At 35.5% G+C, this 16,102-nt stretch overlaps 3 protein-coding genes across 4 annotated transcripts in view; 2 read left to right on the top strand and 1 right to left on the bottom strand.

Moving 5' to 3' along the window:
- LOC118746833 overlaps positions 1-7,439 on the top strand; it is an 8,373-nt gene extending 934 nt beyond the window's left edge. Inside the window, exons 2-6 of one of the 2 annotated variants that reach the window (XM_036480772.1) lie at positions 4,336-4,350; positions 4,423-4,480; positions 5,306-5,662; positions 6,537-6,791; positions 6,864-7,439. In XM_036480772.1, coding sequence (XP_036336665.1) covers positions 4,458-4,480; positions 5,306-5,662; positions 6,537-6,791; positions 6,864-7,134 — 906 coding nt within the window. In that variant the 5' untranslated portion in view covers positions 4,336-4,350; positions 4,423-4,457 and the 3' untranslated portion in view covers positions 7,135-7,439. Of the gene's footprint in view, positions 1-4,335; positions 4,481-5,305; positions 5,663-6,536; positions 6,792-6,863 lie in introns of both variants that reach the window. The other variant, XM_036480771.1, reaches the window with a different exon arrangement.
- Positions 7,440-9,954: 2,515 nt separating this feature from the next.
- Positions 9,955-14,272, top strand: LOC118746832 (RNA polymerase-associated protein CTR9 homolog). Its single transcript, XM_036480769.1, has 9 exons — positions 9,955-10,035; positions 10,106-10,204; positions 10,449-11,381; positions 11,442-12,076; positions 12,134-12,344; positions 12,430-12,768; positions 12,910-13,028; positions 13,089-13,423; positions 13,492-14,272. The coding sequence occupies exons 1-9, from the start codon at positions 9,994-9,996 to the stop codon at positions 14,190-14,192; spliced, it is 3,414 nt and encodes a 1,137-aa protein (XP_036336662.1). The 5' UTR covers positions 9,955-9,993; the 3' UTR covers positions 14,193-14,272.
- A 618-nt stretch (positions 14,273-14,890) lies between these two features.
- On the bottom strand, positions 14,891-16,096 carry LOC118747052 (lipid droplet-associated hydrolase). Its single transcript, XM_036481042.1, has 2 exons — positions 15,889-16,096; positions 14,891-15,833 (listed from the first exon to the last, which is right to left on the bottom strand). The coding sequence occupies exons 1-2, from the start codon at positions 16,085-16,087 to the stop codon at positions 15,100-15,102; spliced, it is 933 nt and encodes a 310-aa protein (XP_036336935.1). The 5' UTR covers positions 16,088-16,096; the 3' UTR covers positions 14,891-15,099.
- Between the last annotated feature and the right edge of the window lie 6 nt (positions 16,097-16,102).

Genomic DNA, 16,102 nt, shown 5'->3' with positions numbered 1-16,102 from the left:
GCCAGTAAAGTGAATTATTCATAAAAAAATTATGCATATCCATCCCAAAAAAAAACATGTATGTGTGTACTAACATACCCACGATTTAAGTACATAATTGCGGAGGCCGATGCATATGTGAAAAAAGATTTAATTTCCTACTTTGTCGAATCGAATTTTTTCATTTTCCGTCTGCTGGCTTTATTGAGGCAGTATAATACTAAGTAAATATGTACATGCATATGTATATATGTATGTGTGTAGGGGTATATACAAAAACGGGTACCTAGCCCAGAATGCTGGAGTGCATTAAAGTTTGTGTATTTAGTTAATTAAAAATGTACATAGGACATACATATGTACATATGTACACTAGGGTGGTCCTCAAAAATTCAAATGAATGACTTTTTTCATTCTCACCCCTTCAATCGGTAACAACCTATGCTGTAAGGACCCTAAAAAATAAAAATATATTTTTTCATTTAATTCCCAAAACCGGTACTACTAAAGCCGAGGATATCACATATAAATTTTAGTCCCAATTGAAGTCGGTTAAGACGTCGTCATAGCGTAATCTAAACTTTGACCCCTTTGCGACACGCCTTAACCGACTTCAATCGGGACCAAAATGTATAAGTTATATCTTCGACAATGATAGCATCGATTTTGGGTATTAGACGAAGAAAATTAATTTATACTTTTTGAGTCTCCATAGAGGAATCTGAACTTTGCCCTCTGTGCGACACGTTTTAACCGTCTTTAATCGGGACCAAAATTTATATGTGATTTCTTTGACTATAGTAGCGTCGACATAGGGGTTGAAGCTAAGGAAATCTGATGTAAAAATTTGTCCCCTACATATAAGGACCGCCCTAACGTACACACATATGTATGTGTATCCTTGTCAAGAGTCTTCCAACCAAAAACACATTTATGAAAAAGTTTTAACATTTATAGAAAAATTATCATGCAATGGTGCGCTAGTAACCACGACCAGTCCTCACTGTAACTATGATACATATCGTCGTTTAAAGTACGAAACCGCGTATCAACAAAATGCAAAACCGCGTATGTGAGGTTGCATTAATTATTTTCTAGAGAGTAAAAACACTCATATTTCAAAATGGTTCTCTTTTTTTTTATAAAGCAATCGCATTTCTGGCTAGTATATTTCAGGACGAAACGATAAGGATTGAGCCAAGAGCTTGTGTGAGCAAATCCAATTTTTGGCAGCAAATGTCAGTTACGCAGTTTTCCAGAACGACGATACGCGGTTTGGTACTTTAAACGACGATATGTATGTATGTACATTTTACTGTAAAGCAGGGGACACACGAGAGAGGTGCTGTCTAGAAATAATAGGTGTCTTCCCTTAAACTCGTAAAAGCCTCGTAAACCTCATGAAACTTGTTTTAATGAGATTTGGTGTAATTCTAGTTGATTTTAGAGTGTGCCCAAATAATACAACTTGTTTCAATTACAACCCAAAGTGTGAAACGTTACGTGACATGGTATGATGGGACATACATTTCCTATTAGATTCATTTTAGCAATTATTTTCAAAATTTCTGTTTTTTTTTAATTTAACATGTATGTATATTTTCACTTATAATGTTTCAACTACATACGCGAAATATGCCAAATTGGCGCCATCTAGCGAGATCATTTTCCGAAAAAATATTTCTGCCTACATAAGCAGTATATATTGTAAAAAGCATACAAATTTGAACATAAATACGTTAGATATATGACTTTAATTTCTTTTTTTTTCGCGGTAGACCTTCGAATGGAAACGCTCATATGCAGATAAAAATGGCCGTATGTAGTATGTTCTGGACTTCTAGACCGTTCGTTCGGTTATATATACATAATTATACGAAAACCTTACTGCCTAGGTGGCGCCGGAGTCGAGAAATGACTCGATTTGGTTAAAATTTAGCAGATACATACATTAACACTGCATAAATCAATGTTTTGAATTTTGTGCAATATTAAAAAAAAATCAACAAACTTTCGTAAAGATTTCGAGCTTTTAAATTAGAATTCTTATAAAGATTTTGAATACGTGTGTTAGGTCTATTTAATTTTGATATAAGTAATAAAGTGAAAGTTGTCGAGAAGACGAACCGGAGGTCAATGATGGCGGAGTCGATGTTCCACCGCCTGACTATACGAGGTACGAATAGCATGCATCAACTCTTATGCAGAATATGGTCAGATGAACGCATGTCGGACGACTGGAATATAAGTGTGCTCTGCCCAATCCACAAGAAAGGCGAACCGGCCATTCGAGCCAACTACCTCTCAGCATATGTTACAAGGTCTTATCGAGCGTGTTATGTGAAAGTCTGAAGACCTAGAAATCCACAGTAGACCCGGTATTTAAAATACGCGAAATCTTGGAAAAGACCCGCGACAAAACGATCGATACTCACTAGGGTGATTGACCCGGCTTTTCTAAACCGGCTTGAACCGTTTTTTTTCGGAAATCTATAGGCGTTTTTTTTTTTGAAATCTTGATTTTTCGATATCGAATAAACCGGATTTTTTGATAATTTTTTTCTTAATTTCTTCCAAATCTTGACCTCTAAATAAAACTTTAGGTTTTTCGAAGTTTTGCAGTTCGAGGGAAGCCCCTAAATAGTTTCAAAATGATATCCTAGGTTATTTGAGGATGAACATTATATATCGTATTTGATTCCAATAAACGAATGTTTGGCGCTTTCTACGCGTTTGGCCGAGCTTCTCTTCGCATTCGTGTTCTGCTTTTTTATGGCAGACGTACACTCGGAGGGTTGCCATTGTCTGCCGAGGGGCGACAGCTGCTTGAAAAAACTTCTATTGATGTTGCTGGATCTAGAAATTGAACCAAGAATATCCCAAGAGGCAATACGCGCGAAATTTATACGACATATGTAAAATGACGGAAAGCAATACCACCAGCTCCGTCATAATTTGGAAAGACCTCTCTGAGCCGTTTGCTACCAAACGGGGTGTCATACAGAGCAAGGCGACTCACTTTCGTGTGATTTCTTTAATCTGATGTTGGAGAAGATAATAAGTGAAATTGCTGGCGTATGTCGATGACATCGACATCATCGATAATAAGAACCGGGAAGTCTTTTGTGCCTTTTACAAGTTGGATAAGCAAGCAAAGCGATTGGGTCTGGTGGTCAACGAGGACAAGACGAAGGATCATCAAAAACAAACGGTCAGCGCATTTGCGCCTTGGCACTCACGTCACTGTTGGCAGTTATAATTTCGAAAAATTAGAGAAGTTCGTTAACTTGGGAACCAGCAAGGGCTACTTTGGACTGAGTAGACAATTCGGAAGTAAAGTCCTCTCAGAAGCATGGACAATGACAATATCCGATAAGGCGGGTCTTGAAGAGAAACGACTGGCGTGCTTTGTTGAACACGGCTAAAATCGCATAGAATAATAAAGGGCAAGTTCAAAGTAGCTACATAAGACTTACCGTTGATTTAAATTTTTTTTCTTAATAAACCAAAAAAATTTTGAAAGCATGTCAACGCTCATAATTATGACACGCGGGTGTTTTTCTTCCGCCATAAAGTGTGACAAATCATAATTTACGAGGGCAAATACGACCAATTGTGTACGAGCTAATGAACTTAATAAAGTTAGACAAGCTGTCTACACGAAACTGCCTTTTTAAGTACCTTTAACTTATTAGGTTACTAAAACACAAATATTGTAATCCTTCTAATAACAAAATGAAATTAACTCTTCTTTATCTCACCCATTCTGTAGACATACTTGGTACAGCAGTTCCACTGGGTGTTTGGCTTGTATTTTAATGGGCTTATTCATAAAAAATAAGGTAGTTTCACAAAAGGTTTATAAATTGAAAAATAAATGAAAACGTCAATTTATAAAGTTTAAAACCTTATTTATTTTTTATCCATAAGGCCATAAATGTTTAACATAACTAGTTTTTGATGCTACAGAAGTATTTAAAAAAATAATAATAAATTTTCCTAGAAAATATGATTGCCGTTCAATTGGATCAAGGTTCACAATGAAGGTATAGATGTACACTAGTCACTGCCATCGACATTTGAGTTATGCAAATACATAAAAAATTCCATTAAGTCATTCTTAAATGTGCACATGAGCAATTCATAAAGTTTCAGCTAGGTAGAATTCGAATTGGTGCAGCTGTATCAAGGATGTCCCAGAAGGGTTAATACTATACAGCCCTTAAATACGTTTTTTATTAGATATAAGTACCAGCTTTCAATCATAAAATCTTCTTGGTAGAATCCAAACTCAATTCTGTTAAATATGTTTTTTTAATTAAATATCTATAAAATATCAAACTTTTTTCGTTTTAGTCTCTAACTCAACTTGTAAGCTTCAAATGGAGAATGTTATTTAAAAAATAGTGAAAAAAAAGATCTAACTAAACACAACCTTTGTAGCTATCAAATAAAAAGAAGACCCAACCACTTACATCATGCACGAAAGACGAGTTGAAAAGTAAGTAGTTTTAAACCAGCCTATTACTAATTAGCAGCGAACGGATTTTTAGGACCTAAAAACCTATAAAAAAAGGCAAACCAAATAGCGAAATGGCACTAAAAAGGACAAAAACTGAAAAATAATCAAAGAATACCTTTATTTTAGAAATGTTTATTTTACAAGTAAAAGGAGAAAACCTATGAACTAGTTTCATTATATGAACAATTTGGACTTCGAATTGTTTACTATTTGCTCCTTTCGAGTTTTTAACTCACAAAACTTTAATCACTGTAGTTGTAGTAACATTGAACCACAAGATGCCTTTTGAAGTTTTCTGGCAGCATTTTCATTAGATTTTCGCGAACAAAACCCTTGAATGTACTAAACGTGCGCTTAATGTGAGTTGATACAAGTGGCGCCCATTTTAAATATGGAATGTTTAAAACTTTCATATTATCATAAGGGCCTTTTCCTTGCCCTTTACAATTAAAGGTAGAAAAGGCAAATATCTCAAAAAAAGGCAAAATCAAATATGTACATATATATGGAATCAGGGAAAACTAAATCGCGGACATTCTTATTCGGATATACTCTATCTTTTTAGCACAAAAAACGCATAATCCATAAAATCCGTTCCCTGCTTATTATTAATAACAATGAATAATATTAATTTTGTATGTATTTAACAACTCCTAAGGCGGATTCATCGTGTTAGTTCAGAACTTCCTTTCCTCACAGAAAGAGAAACACAACAACAACCACATGGAAGAAAAAGTTAAAAGCTAAAACGATGAATCCGCCTTTATTAATAAAGGCTACCTTTTTTTTTTGTATTTCTTTTAGAGTCAAAGGTGGACATTATGTTGCTACACATAGTCAACCTGTTGGATATCCTCCATATTCGCATTCCAATCGTGCTTATTCTACAGATGGTGAAGAATCACACAATGCAGCGTCCGGGCCCGCAATCGGCGGATATACAGTTGCACAAGAGTATCCATATACATCTGCCCGCAAAATGAATTTATATCAAAATCATCAAAGTCCAGCAGACGAGACTAGTGTAATATATAATCAAAAATGGTCTAATGGGTCACCACAAACACGCACCCTATCTGCTCTAAGCTATGATCAAGGTGGAGATGTGAGTAGTGAAATCTATGTGACCAGTGCTGCTTACAAGGAGCCCTCGGAAATAAGGTAAAATTTGATGAGATTTTAGAGAAGTTTTTTTTTGGATGTCCTTGGGTTGGGATTTTTACTTTTTTGTATTAAGCACTAGACAGACTGAAAAATCAACATAACTTGAAAGACGGATAGGGCTCATTTGAGCCCAATTTTTTCAAATTAATTTTAGTAGGAAAATACTTATAGTTTTAAATTAAAAACTGTTAATTAATTTTAAAAATAACAATAAAAATATTTAATTCTCATTTTTATTTTCTTATTTTAGTAACAAAAAATACTTAATACATCGCACGCCGTCTTCAAAAGAGTCACAACTCAAAATTTGGCATTTTTGAGACTTTTCGCTAAAAATGTATACAGAGAATTTATTTACCTTTCAGCAAAAGCTGGGCAAGTTTTTGTTATAATTAGTTAAAAACAAAAACATAAGGTAAAGTCGCCCTTGTCCATATGATTATCATGTGCTAAGAAATAGTTTTTTCGCATTTTCATTATTTTGAGTTGTCACTCTTTTGAAGACGGTGTGCGATATGTACATGTTTGCCAATGAGATCAAATGACCGCTATCCGTGTTTTTGGCAGCAATACTATTTATTTCAGTTTGAAACACCTCAATGAAATAGGAATGCTTTTAAATTAATTTTTATGCATTTTTAATAAAAGACACGAAAAGTGAATTTTGAAAACCAGCTTGCAAAAGAAATATTGGCAGTCAAATATGAAAATACTTCAATTGACTCCTGTCCGTCTTTCTAGTGTTAAACACCTGTAATAGCATAAGATAGGCCTTGATCTAAAATACCGGAAAATTTACATTATTTGTTTAAAGTACACCCACAAAAATTAACAATAAGTTTTTCGTTTTTTACGTTCATTGCCTCCATAGTCGCTACAGCCATCGGCCACAGTCCCGCGGAGCGTCACATAGCGTTTATTCGGTTGCAAGTACCGCGAAGACTGGTCAGAGTGCTCATTCAACAACGAAACGTGGAGTAAAAATCGATGCAATGTCGGCTCCAAATCCATTTTGCCCTAACATAAAAGGCGTTTGCTGCCTTATGCTGCTCCTCAATTTAGGTCTAATTCTTGTAACATTAGGCTTTGTAATTGTGGTTCAATTCTATGAACCTCTTTACGTGTGGTATGTTTTGTTTTATAGTCATTTGACATTGCTATTGATATTAATCGCTCAATTTCTCGCAATCTGATTAAGGATACTTGGGATTATATTTTTGATATTTGGATTCCTTACTCTCATTGGGTGCATGATATACTGCGTACATGTTTGCAGAGATGCCAAAACTCCTTCTCAAGTGCGCAACGAAAATCTTTATTGGACACGACATTGGCAAAATAACATCGGCTACGTACCTACCAAAGAAATTTCGTATAAAGGAAATAATAAATATGATGGGTACTCGGACCATTATTCAATAAGCAAAGTGAGCGGAAAATACTCGGACCGTGGCAGCAATCATTATTAGAAAAACGTCTACTTTTACCAATTAACGAATTCGCGCGCTAAAAATTTAAATCGATTGTGAATGCCTAAAACGTATACTATAATAATCTAAATTATACTCATATATATGTGTTATACCTGGGCCGACTTGAGTCATTAGTTGGACTTTATCTTTGTTGTACTTACAAGTTAATAAGTTTTCACACATAAAAATATATACATAAATACATACATACATGTATACTGTACCAATAACATTTACAAATATAAAACACTTATTAACACAGCACAATAAATATGTCGCTATTGTAAATACGGTAAGAAAAATTGCTGATGCGAGCATTAAATTTCTTTTTAATTTAGAGATAAACTAAAAATGCAAGTGCAACTCTTATTACATAATTCTTTCAAGACAATGAAAATTTGGTATGATTCGAAAGTCTTTTTTTTTTTGGTAGAATTTTCCGTTTGCCTTGAATCTTTGGATGTATTGGAGTAAATTATTGCTTTAGCTAAATAACTCTGCATTGGAGTAAATTGTTGAGCAATATTTTGTTTACACTAGTTTTATTTTGCGTAAGTATTCATCGAAATTTTTTTAAAGGTTTGGTTACTTCTTAATTAAAGATGGCTTTGAGCAAGCTATGAAAAGCACCTTCGCCACCAATTCGCAAGGCGGTCACTGCTACAGCAGCTCGCTTCATTTCGTTCGGAAGCTCTCTAGTGAAGTGGCTGTACCGGCGAATGAGCGTGAGCATCTGCAGGAGATTGATCCCTGAATCTGCGCATTCGAAATCGCAATTTGAATATCCGATACTTTGTTAATCAACACAAGCGGAAAAATGGGAAAAGAATTTGAAAACATTCAACTTCACATAAGGCTTTGGCTAACCGCAAAGTCCCACCCGACAAAGCGCGCTGCAAGTATGGAAATTTTATTTGTGATTTGTAGTAATCGGACAGTGGTCGCACTACTGAAGCCGCAGAAAAGAATCAACAAAGAGAAGTTTTATCCGCGAACGTCATTCCACTGCAGAAAAATAAAACATAAATTCCAATTAAGGTGGTCAAAAGTAAACGGATATCTCTCCGACCTAGGGTTGCCATACGTACCCCATTGGGGGAATATACCCCATTTTGACTTTTTGTCCCCGATGCTACGGAAGTTGCGCAGGTCCCCCATTTTCGCCCGAAATCGTTCACTTTTCGCTTAAAGCGTGCTTCTATCGTTCGCGATTAGTTGAATCCAAGGTTCATAGAATACAAGGTTACGATCAGCCATGCCCGCCATCTTGATGTCGTAGATGGCCCAATTCTTGGAGTTGCCAAATTCCTAAAAAATTATCGTATGGGAACGCAAAAAAGAATTTGAGAAACAGCTGATTCACGTTGTTTTTGTTTTTGTAACACATGCAAATACTTGGAAATTGAATTTCGGTTTCACAAATTTGATTTTAAGTATATAAAGATTTAAAATATATCAACCGGACGTTCACTATTCCTTAAAAGCTCTAAGTAAATGCAGGCAAAAAGTAAACGGCTGATATGCACTTTGACACTTTGGGCCTGTGCCAATCAGTAGAAAAGTTCTATGGTGGAAAACTTTTTACTATGGTGAGAAAATTTTACATTTCTGCTGTGCCAATTCGTAACTTTTTACTGCTGGAAATTTTTGACAGTTGCATTCATGCAGAAGAATGCGATCGGGTTAGCAAGTAATAGAATGCAGCAATTATAGAGAAAATATTTGCCTTTGCTGATTTCAGTTCTTCTGGTACTGAAATCCATGTACTTATTATACCTTTCAGCAATAACCACTAATTTTTCCCTAATATCCACTCGCTTTGGTTTTCTTTAATTTATGTGTATACATGCGTTGTTCTGTATTCTTCATGATATAAGATTTGTTTCTTTACAGATAATTATCACTAGTTTTTGCTGGAAACAGTTTCTCAATCCAAAAAACTAGCGGCTTTCGTTCTTACACTCTTCTTTTTTTGCCTCTCCTGCTAATTTCTGCATGTAAAATTTTTACTGGCTGAATATAACAGCTGTCAAAATGAATAAATAGCCGTTGAAGCGTAAACAAGCGAGGTTAGGTTGCTTTATTTGTTTGTTTCTTCAAATTTTTGGTATTTCTTAAATTAAAATTGGCGAATCATTAAATATTGATGAAATTGTAAAATGTATTTGTGAATAGTTTTTATATATAAAACGCGATTGAAAAATTACGTCAAATATTTTCAAATGTCAAATACACCGATCAGGTAGTTACTTGCTATTTTCTGTTAGTTTCGTTTCTTAACTATTTCTTTATATCGCCCGTAATTCTATCAATGATCCCATTCCTCTTTTTCCTGATAATTATCGGCTAGAAAACTAAAGAAACAAAGCTAATGCTTGCTGCCAAATTTTTCACTAGCCCTGCCGGATAAACAATTTTTGTTCACCTCATAGCTGTCAAAAATTTACTATCCAGAGTACTTTTCTATTAATTGGCACAGGCCCTTTATCCATTTTTCCCCGGAGAAAAAGTCCGGGCTGTTTCGGGCAGGAAGAAGAAGACACTTACGATCCAATACGTTTCAACTCTCGCCCTCCATTACCCATATTGTTGAGTACGGGAATGATTTCTGGACTGTTTTGCGTTGCGTACGGGAAGAACCTTATATACCGTGAGGTACGCTTTCTGGGCTTTTTGGGTTTGTGTGGGACAAACTTGATATGTGCCATTCATTGAAACAAATGTATTGCTATTGCTCGCTCAGTACAAAGAAAATAATCGATTACTGGTGAAATCGATAAGGAGCTTTCACCTTTGGACACGCATTGGCGAAATTATTTTGTTTTGGTGCTGAAAAATTTGTGTTTATTGTTCATCATGGCAGCGCCAATAGAAATTCCATTGCGGGATACCGACGAGGTAAGGAGCCAAACGCTTTATTTGTATTTAAATATATGTATATGTCTTCTCTACCTATTGAATATTCCAGGTTATTGAGGTGCATCCGGATCAGTTGCCAGAATGCCAAGAAGTACTAGCGATTTTACGCCAAGAAAGATCCCAGTTGAGCACCTGGGTCAACGTCGCCGTAAGTTGGAAGATTTTGATTCTAATAATATGAGTTAGATCGTAGATATATGTGAAATAATTCAGGTTTATGCAACATGATATCGCTGCTTATATCATATATGTACTAATATCATATAACTTGCACATAAATACCTGTTTATATGTATGCATGTATATTTGGTGCACCTGATATTTAGACTTAAATTTAAATAGATCAACCACTATTTGTATGAAATATCTTTAAACTGTAAATTTTATTTTAGTTGGCATACTACAAAGAAAGGAGAACGGCTGACTTCATCAGACTATTGGAAACTGCGAGGGCGGAGGGCAATACTGACTATCGTGACATGGAGAAAGATCAGATGCGCGCTTACGATATGTTGGCTGCACATTATGTACAGGAAGCAAACCGGGAGAAATCAAAAGAGAAAAAGCGAGAGTTATTTATGAAAGCCACAAACTTATACACTACTGCAGACAAGATTATAATGTACGATCAAAATCATTTATTGGGCAGAGCATATTTTTGCTTATTGGAAGGCGATAAAATGGAGCAAGCCGACGCTCAGTTTAATTTCGTCCTTAATCAGTCACCAGCGAATATTCCTTCGCTTTTAGGAAAGGCATGTATCGCATTCAATAAAAAGGATTATCGAGGCGCTTTAGCTTTTTACAAAAAGGCCTTACGTACAAATCCTAACTGCCCAGCAAACGTACGTATGGGCATGGGACATTGCTTCCTCAAAATGAATAACCAAGAAAAAGCAAAGCAAGCATTTGAAAGAGCACTAGAACTCGATAACAATTGCGTTGGTGCACTTATTGGGTTAGCAATTTTGAAATTGAATTTACACGAACCCGACTCAAACAAATTGGGCGTTCAAATGCTGTCGCGAGCCTACACTATTGATTCTACAAGCCCAATGGTTCTTAATCACCTGGCAAACCATTTCTTCTTCAAGAAGGATTACCAAAAAGTACAACATTTAGCCTTGCATGCTTTCCATAACACTGAAAACGAAGCCATGAGGGCAGAGAGCTGCTATCAGCTGGCGCGCAGCTTTCATGCTCAATGTGATTACGACCAAGCATTTCAATACTATTATCAATCGACTCAAATTGCACCAGCAAATTTTGTACTGCCACATTACGGTCTTGGTCAAATGTACATATATAGGGGTGACACAGAAAATGTGGGTTATGGTAAAATATTGTTAGAAGGTTGATATCTATATTGTTTTTAATTTTTCCAGGCTGCTCAATGTTTTGAAAAGGTTTTAAAAATACAGCCAGGAAATTATGAAACAATGAAAATCTTGGGATCGCTCTATGCTAATTCTAATTCACAAGCGAAGCGTGATATGGCAAAGTCACATTTAAAAAAGGTTACTGAACAATTTCCGGACGACGTAGAAGCATGGATTGAATTAGCTCAAATACTGGAACAAAATGATTTGCAAGCCTCACTAAACGCCTACGCTACGGCATCTAATATTTTACTTGAGAAAGTTAAAGTAGAAATACCGGCGGAAATTTTAAATAATGTTGCCGCTTTGCATTATCGAGTTGGGAATCTAACTTTAGCTAAACAAAAGTTGAACGAAGCCATACAACGCGCTAAAATTGAAGCACAAAATTCGAATGCTGATAAGCAATATTATGATTCCATATCGGTTACAATGACCTATAATTTAGCGCGTCTTAATGAAGCAATGTGCAGTTTTGACGTGGCCGACAAACTATTTAAAGATATATTAAAGGAGCACCCTAATTATATTGACTGCTACTTACGTTTAGGATGCATGGCACGTGACAAGGGTCTCATCTTTGTGGCATCTGACTTTTTCAAGGACGCATTAAATATCAATAATGACAATCCAGACGCTAGGTATGGGCTTTTGTATAAACGACTTCGTCCTTTTTATTATTAATGTTTTTGTACTAGATCTTTATTAGGAAATTTACATTTGGCAAAAATGCAGTTCGCTTTGGGTCAGAAAAATTTTGAAACTATTTTAAAAAACCCGACGACTGCCACAGATGCATATTCGTTAATTGCGCTTGGAAATTTCTCATTACAAACCCTCCATCAGCCCATTAGGGATAAGGAAAAGGAACGGAAGCATCAAGAGAAGGCATTATCGATATATAAGCAGGTATTTATTCAGAGTGATATTATTTAGTTATTCATATGTATGTATTTATATGCATATTAAAATTATTTTGTGCTATCTTCCCAAGGTGTTGCGCAATGATCCTCGAAATATTTGGGCTTCGAATGGAATCGGTGCAGTACTCGCACATAAAGGATGTGTTATTGAAGCACGCGACATATTTGCACAAGTCCGAGAAGCAACGGCAGATTTTTCCGATGTCTGGTTAAACATTGCTCATATATATGTGGAGCAAAAACAATATATCAGTGCAATACAAATGTACGAGAATTGCATGAAAAAATTTTATAAGCACCATAATGTCGAAGTGATGCAGTATTTGGCGCGTGCATACCTGCGTGCTGGTAAACTCAAAGAAGCAAAAACGGTTTTGTTGAAAGCCAGAAGGGTCGCGCCACAGGATACGGTATGACATATTTTAAAATTGTTAAAAATTAAGATCCCATTAAAGTTAAAAGTAATATTTTAACAGCAATTAATTTGCAGCCCTATTAAATTCCGTTTTAAATTTTATGCAATAAACTACTAATTGTCTTTGATTTTTCAGGTATTACTTTTCAATATTGCGGTGGTACTGCAACGGTTAGCTATGGCGATCCTTAAAGATGAGAAGTCAACACTTGATGTAGTACTGCAAGCCGTACATGAATTGGAGTTAGCGCAAAGGTAATACTAATTCATGTACTTCCTCTTTGCAAATAAATATAATTACAAATTTATTTGCAGATACTTTCAGTATCTCTCTATTTGTGGCGATAAGACTCGCTTTAACGTAGACATAGCTGGTATGGAGGCTAATCAATGCCAAGATCTTCTCTCACAAGCCCAGTATCATGTTTCACGTGCTCGTCGTATAGATGAAGAAGAAAAGGCATTGCGCCGTAAACAGGAAGAAGAACGCTTGGCTTTCAAGACGAAACAAGAGGAAGAACGTAAACGTCGCGAGGAGGAACAAAAGACGTCTCGTGAACAGATGCTTGTGAAGCGTCAAGAATATGTGGAGAAAACCAAGGGCATATTGATTATTTCAGAAAATCCTCAGTCCAAAGAGCGTAAGAAAGGTGCGTTTAAAAAAGTTTTGAAGTTCATGTATCTTGGTTATATTTATTATTTAAATAACATTTTCTAGGAGGTCGCCCACGTAAAGATGGATATGTTTCTGATTCCGGTAGCGATGTTGGTGAAATAGATGGTGCTGAACGATCTAAAAGGAAACCGAAGGAACGTAAGAAGGGTGTTGGAAGAAAACGAAAATCCGCAGCAGACAAATATGATAGTGACAGTGATGGTGAGATTCAGCAGAAAGGAAAGAAACAGAAAAAACGAAAGGGCAAGGAATCAAAAGAAGAGAAATTATCAGCCAAGCAGCGTCTTAAAATCGTTTCCAAAGCTACAATATCAACAAGTGAATCAGATAGTGATGCTGGTGCACGAAAGCGAAAACTTAGTGGCACGGGTGATAGTGACAGCGATGGTAGTGTGGCATCAAAGCGAGCACGTCGTATATCATCAAGGTCGGCATCTGAGCAACGTTCACGTAGTGGAAGTCGTTCACGTTCACGTTCACGTTCACGTTCTCGATCTAGATCCGGATCCAGATCTCGTTCACCATCGAAAGATAGATCACGCTCACCATCGAAAAATAGATCGCGTTCGGGTAGTCGGGCATCAAGGCGATCACGTTCAAAATCAAGTTCAAGATCTAAATCACATTCGCGTTCGAGATCTGTTACACGTTCTCGTTCACCATCTTCTTCACCGTCACCTTCAAAAGCCAAGTCTTCAAAGAGATCTCCCTCACACAGTCCTTCAGGTTCGGAATCAGAATAAAACTAAAAAATATTTTTCATTTTATTATGTATATGTATGTATGTACACCAACAATATAAAATAAATAAAATACATCAATCATTAAAAGTGTGGATATTGTTTATAATCGACATTCGATAGCTTTTGATCCTATATTGCACATTCAAGTCCAAATCTCAATGAAACAGCATTCTGGGCGAATACGCTAATACATTTGCTTCATACATACATTAGCAAATATTTAACTAGTGGTTTAATAAATCTGAAGGTTAATAATTATTTTACATTTGGGAACATTTGGGAGCTGCACTGTTTCGGGAAAAAGTATACACCTGCGTTCAACTAATTGGCACCGAAATTCAAAATGATATTGTTTACAACTTATGTTTATTTTGAATATTTTTCATTTAAAATATAATTCAATCTATAACAGAAACCACATAAATAAAGGTTTCAAAGCTTGCATAAATTGAAAAAAAAAGTTGATCAAACGTAAAAAAATTTCATCATAATTTTCAAACCCCTCCACAAAAAAATCAGCGGTAATTTTTAGCGACTTGAAACTTGCACTATTGACTACAAAACTGCATACCCGAAAATCTTCAAGATATTGTGATAAAAAATTGGAAATTTTGACGAAAATTTTTTAAAGTTTGATTATTATTATTTTGATTTTAATTTCCTCAAGCTTTGAAACTTTTATTTATGTGGTTTCTGTTATAGATTGGTATTATATTTTAATTGAAAATTATTAAAGATAAATAACATAAGTTGCAAACAATATCATTTTGAATTGCGGTGTTTAGTTGAACGTAGGTGCATACATAGGTATTAAAAAAAAAGTTGTAAAACAATCATGCAAATAACACCATTTTTGATTAAATTAACGGCAATAAAAAATTGGCTAATGCTTTTACGTACAATTAACTTAATTTAGTAAATCGGAATGATTTTCAATCATTTTGCTTACAATGTGGGACATACTACCAGAATATCTCAAAACAAATGCATGGTCTATACATTGTTTATCTAATTCAGCATCAATCTCAGGGAATCGGCTACATAATTGATTATAATATTTAACTGGCACCCAACCATCCGTTGTGCCATAATATAGCTTTAATAAAGGCATATGCTTTTCAATAAGTTTACTATCTAAATTACAAACACGAGCCATCTCATCCTTAGCTAAAAATATAACTTTCTCCATAACCGGAGCTTTGGAATACTCTAAAGCGGTATTAAGAACAGTTTTTGGAATGTTCAAAAGCCAGAAATACAATTGTATACCAAAAATTTGTAAAGCCTTCGGCAAGCGATTAAATAATGGAATCAGGAATCCAACTGTGGTGTAGAGTGGAACTCCAATTTTGGTAAAATTCCAACCATTCGGTGAATCAAGCATTCGCTCCAACGTTGGAAATAGAAGATAACATTTTTTAACTCGATCTCGAATAGTTTGTTCCTCTAGTAACTGTATAACCATCCACGCACCAATTGAGTGACCAATAAGATGAATTTTTGTATTAGCTGGCACAAAACGCTGAATAAACTCTTTTTTATGTTGCAATTGCCCATCTAGGTCAAATAGTTTTTCGTTTCCCCTGAGGCAGGGAACTTGTATTTTACTATTTTCTACTACCTCTTCATGTCCAGAATGACCTTGGGTAAAAGAATAATATACAAAAATAATCAAATCAGTAATTGCTATACATACCAATTATCCAAACAGGTATTTTCTTTCCCAGTTTCTCGTATAAAGAGCTAAGGAATTCAGTGTAAAAACCTACTAAGCCGGGATTGCCTGGAATACATAACACAATCTCGGGTACATCTTCTATAGCATCTTCGATCCATCGACCCCAGGTAATTACATGAGTAGGAGTACCAGAAATATTTACAAAACTTTCTTCCATCTTTACAAAAAAAAA

The sequence above is a fragment of the Rhagoletis pomonella genome, unplaced genomic scaffold, assembly GCF_013731165.1.
Source record: "Rhagoletis pomonella isolate Grant_MI unplaced genomic scaffold, Rhpom_1.0 Rhpom_scaffold_00011, whole genome shotgun sequence".
In the NCBI taxonomy this organism is placed as follows: Eukaryota; Metazoa; Arthropoda; class Insecta; order Diptera; family Tephritidae; genus Rhagoletis; species Rhagoletis pomonella.
The sequence above is the reverse complement of the archived record's forward strand: the minus strand, read 5'-3'. Positions and strand labels throughout refer to the sequence as shown.

Excerpts from the sequence above, each read along its gene's own strand:
- LOC118746832 (XM_036480769.1), top strand. The coding sequence starts at position 9,994 with ATGGCAGCGCCAATAGAAATTCCATTGCGGGATACCGACGAG. Across the intron at positions 11,382-11,441 it reads ATAGGGGTGACACAGAAAAT|GCTGCTCAATGTTTTGAAAA; the intron begins GTGGGTTATGGT and ends TAATTTTTCCAG. Across the intron at positions 13,424-13,491 it reads GTCCAAAGAGCGTAAGAAAG|GAGGTCGCCCACGTAAAGAT; the intron begins GTGCGTTTAAAA and ends AACATTTTCTAG.
- LOC118747052 (XM_036481042.1), bottom strand. The coding sequence starts at position 16,087 with ATGGAAGAAAGTTTTGTAAATATTTCTGGTACTCCTACTCATGTAATT. Across the intron at positions 15,834-15,888 it reads AATACCTGTTTGGATAATTG|GTCATTCTGGACATGAAGAG; the intron begins GTATGTATAGCA and ends CTTTTACCCAAG.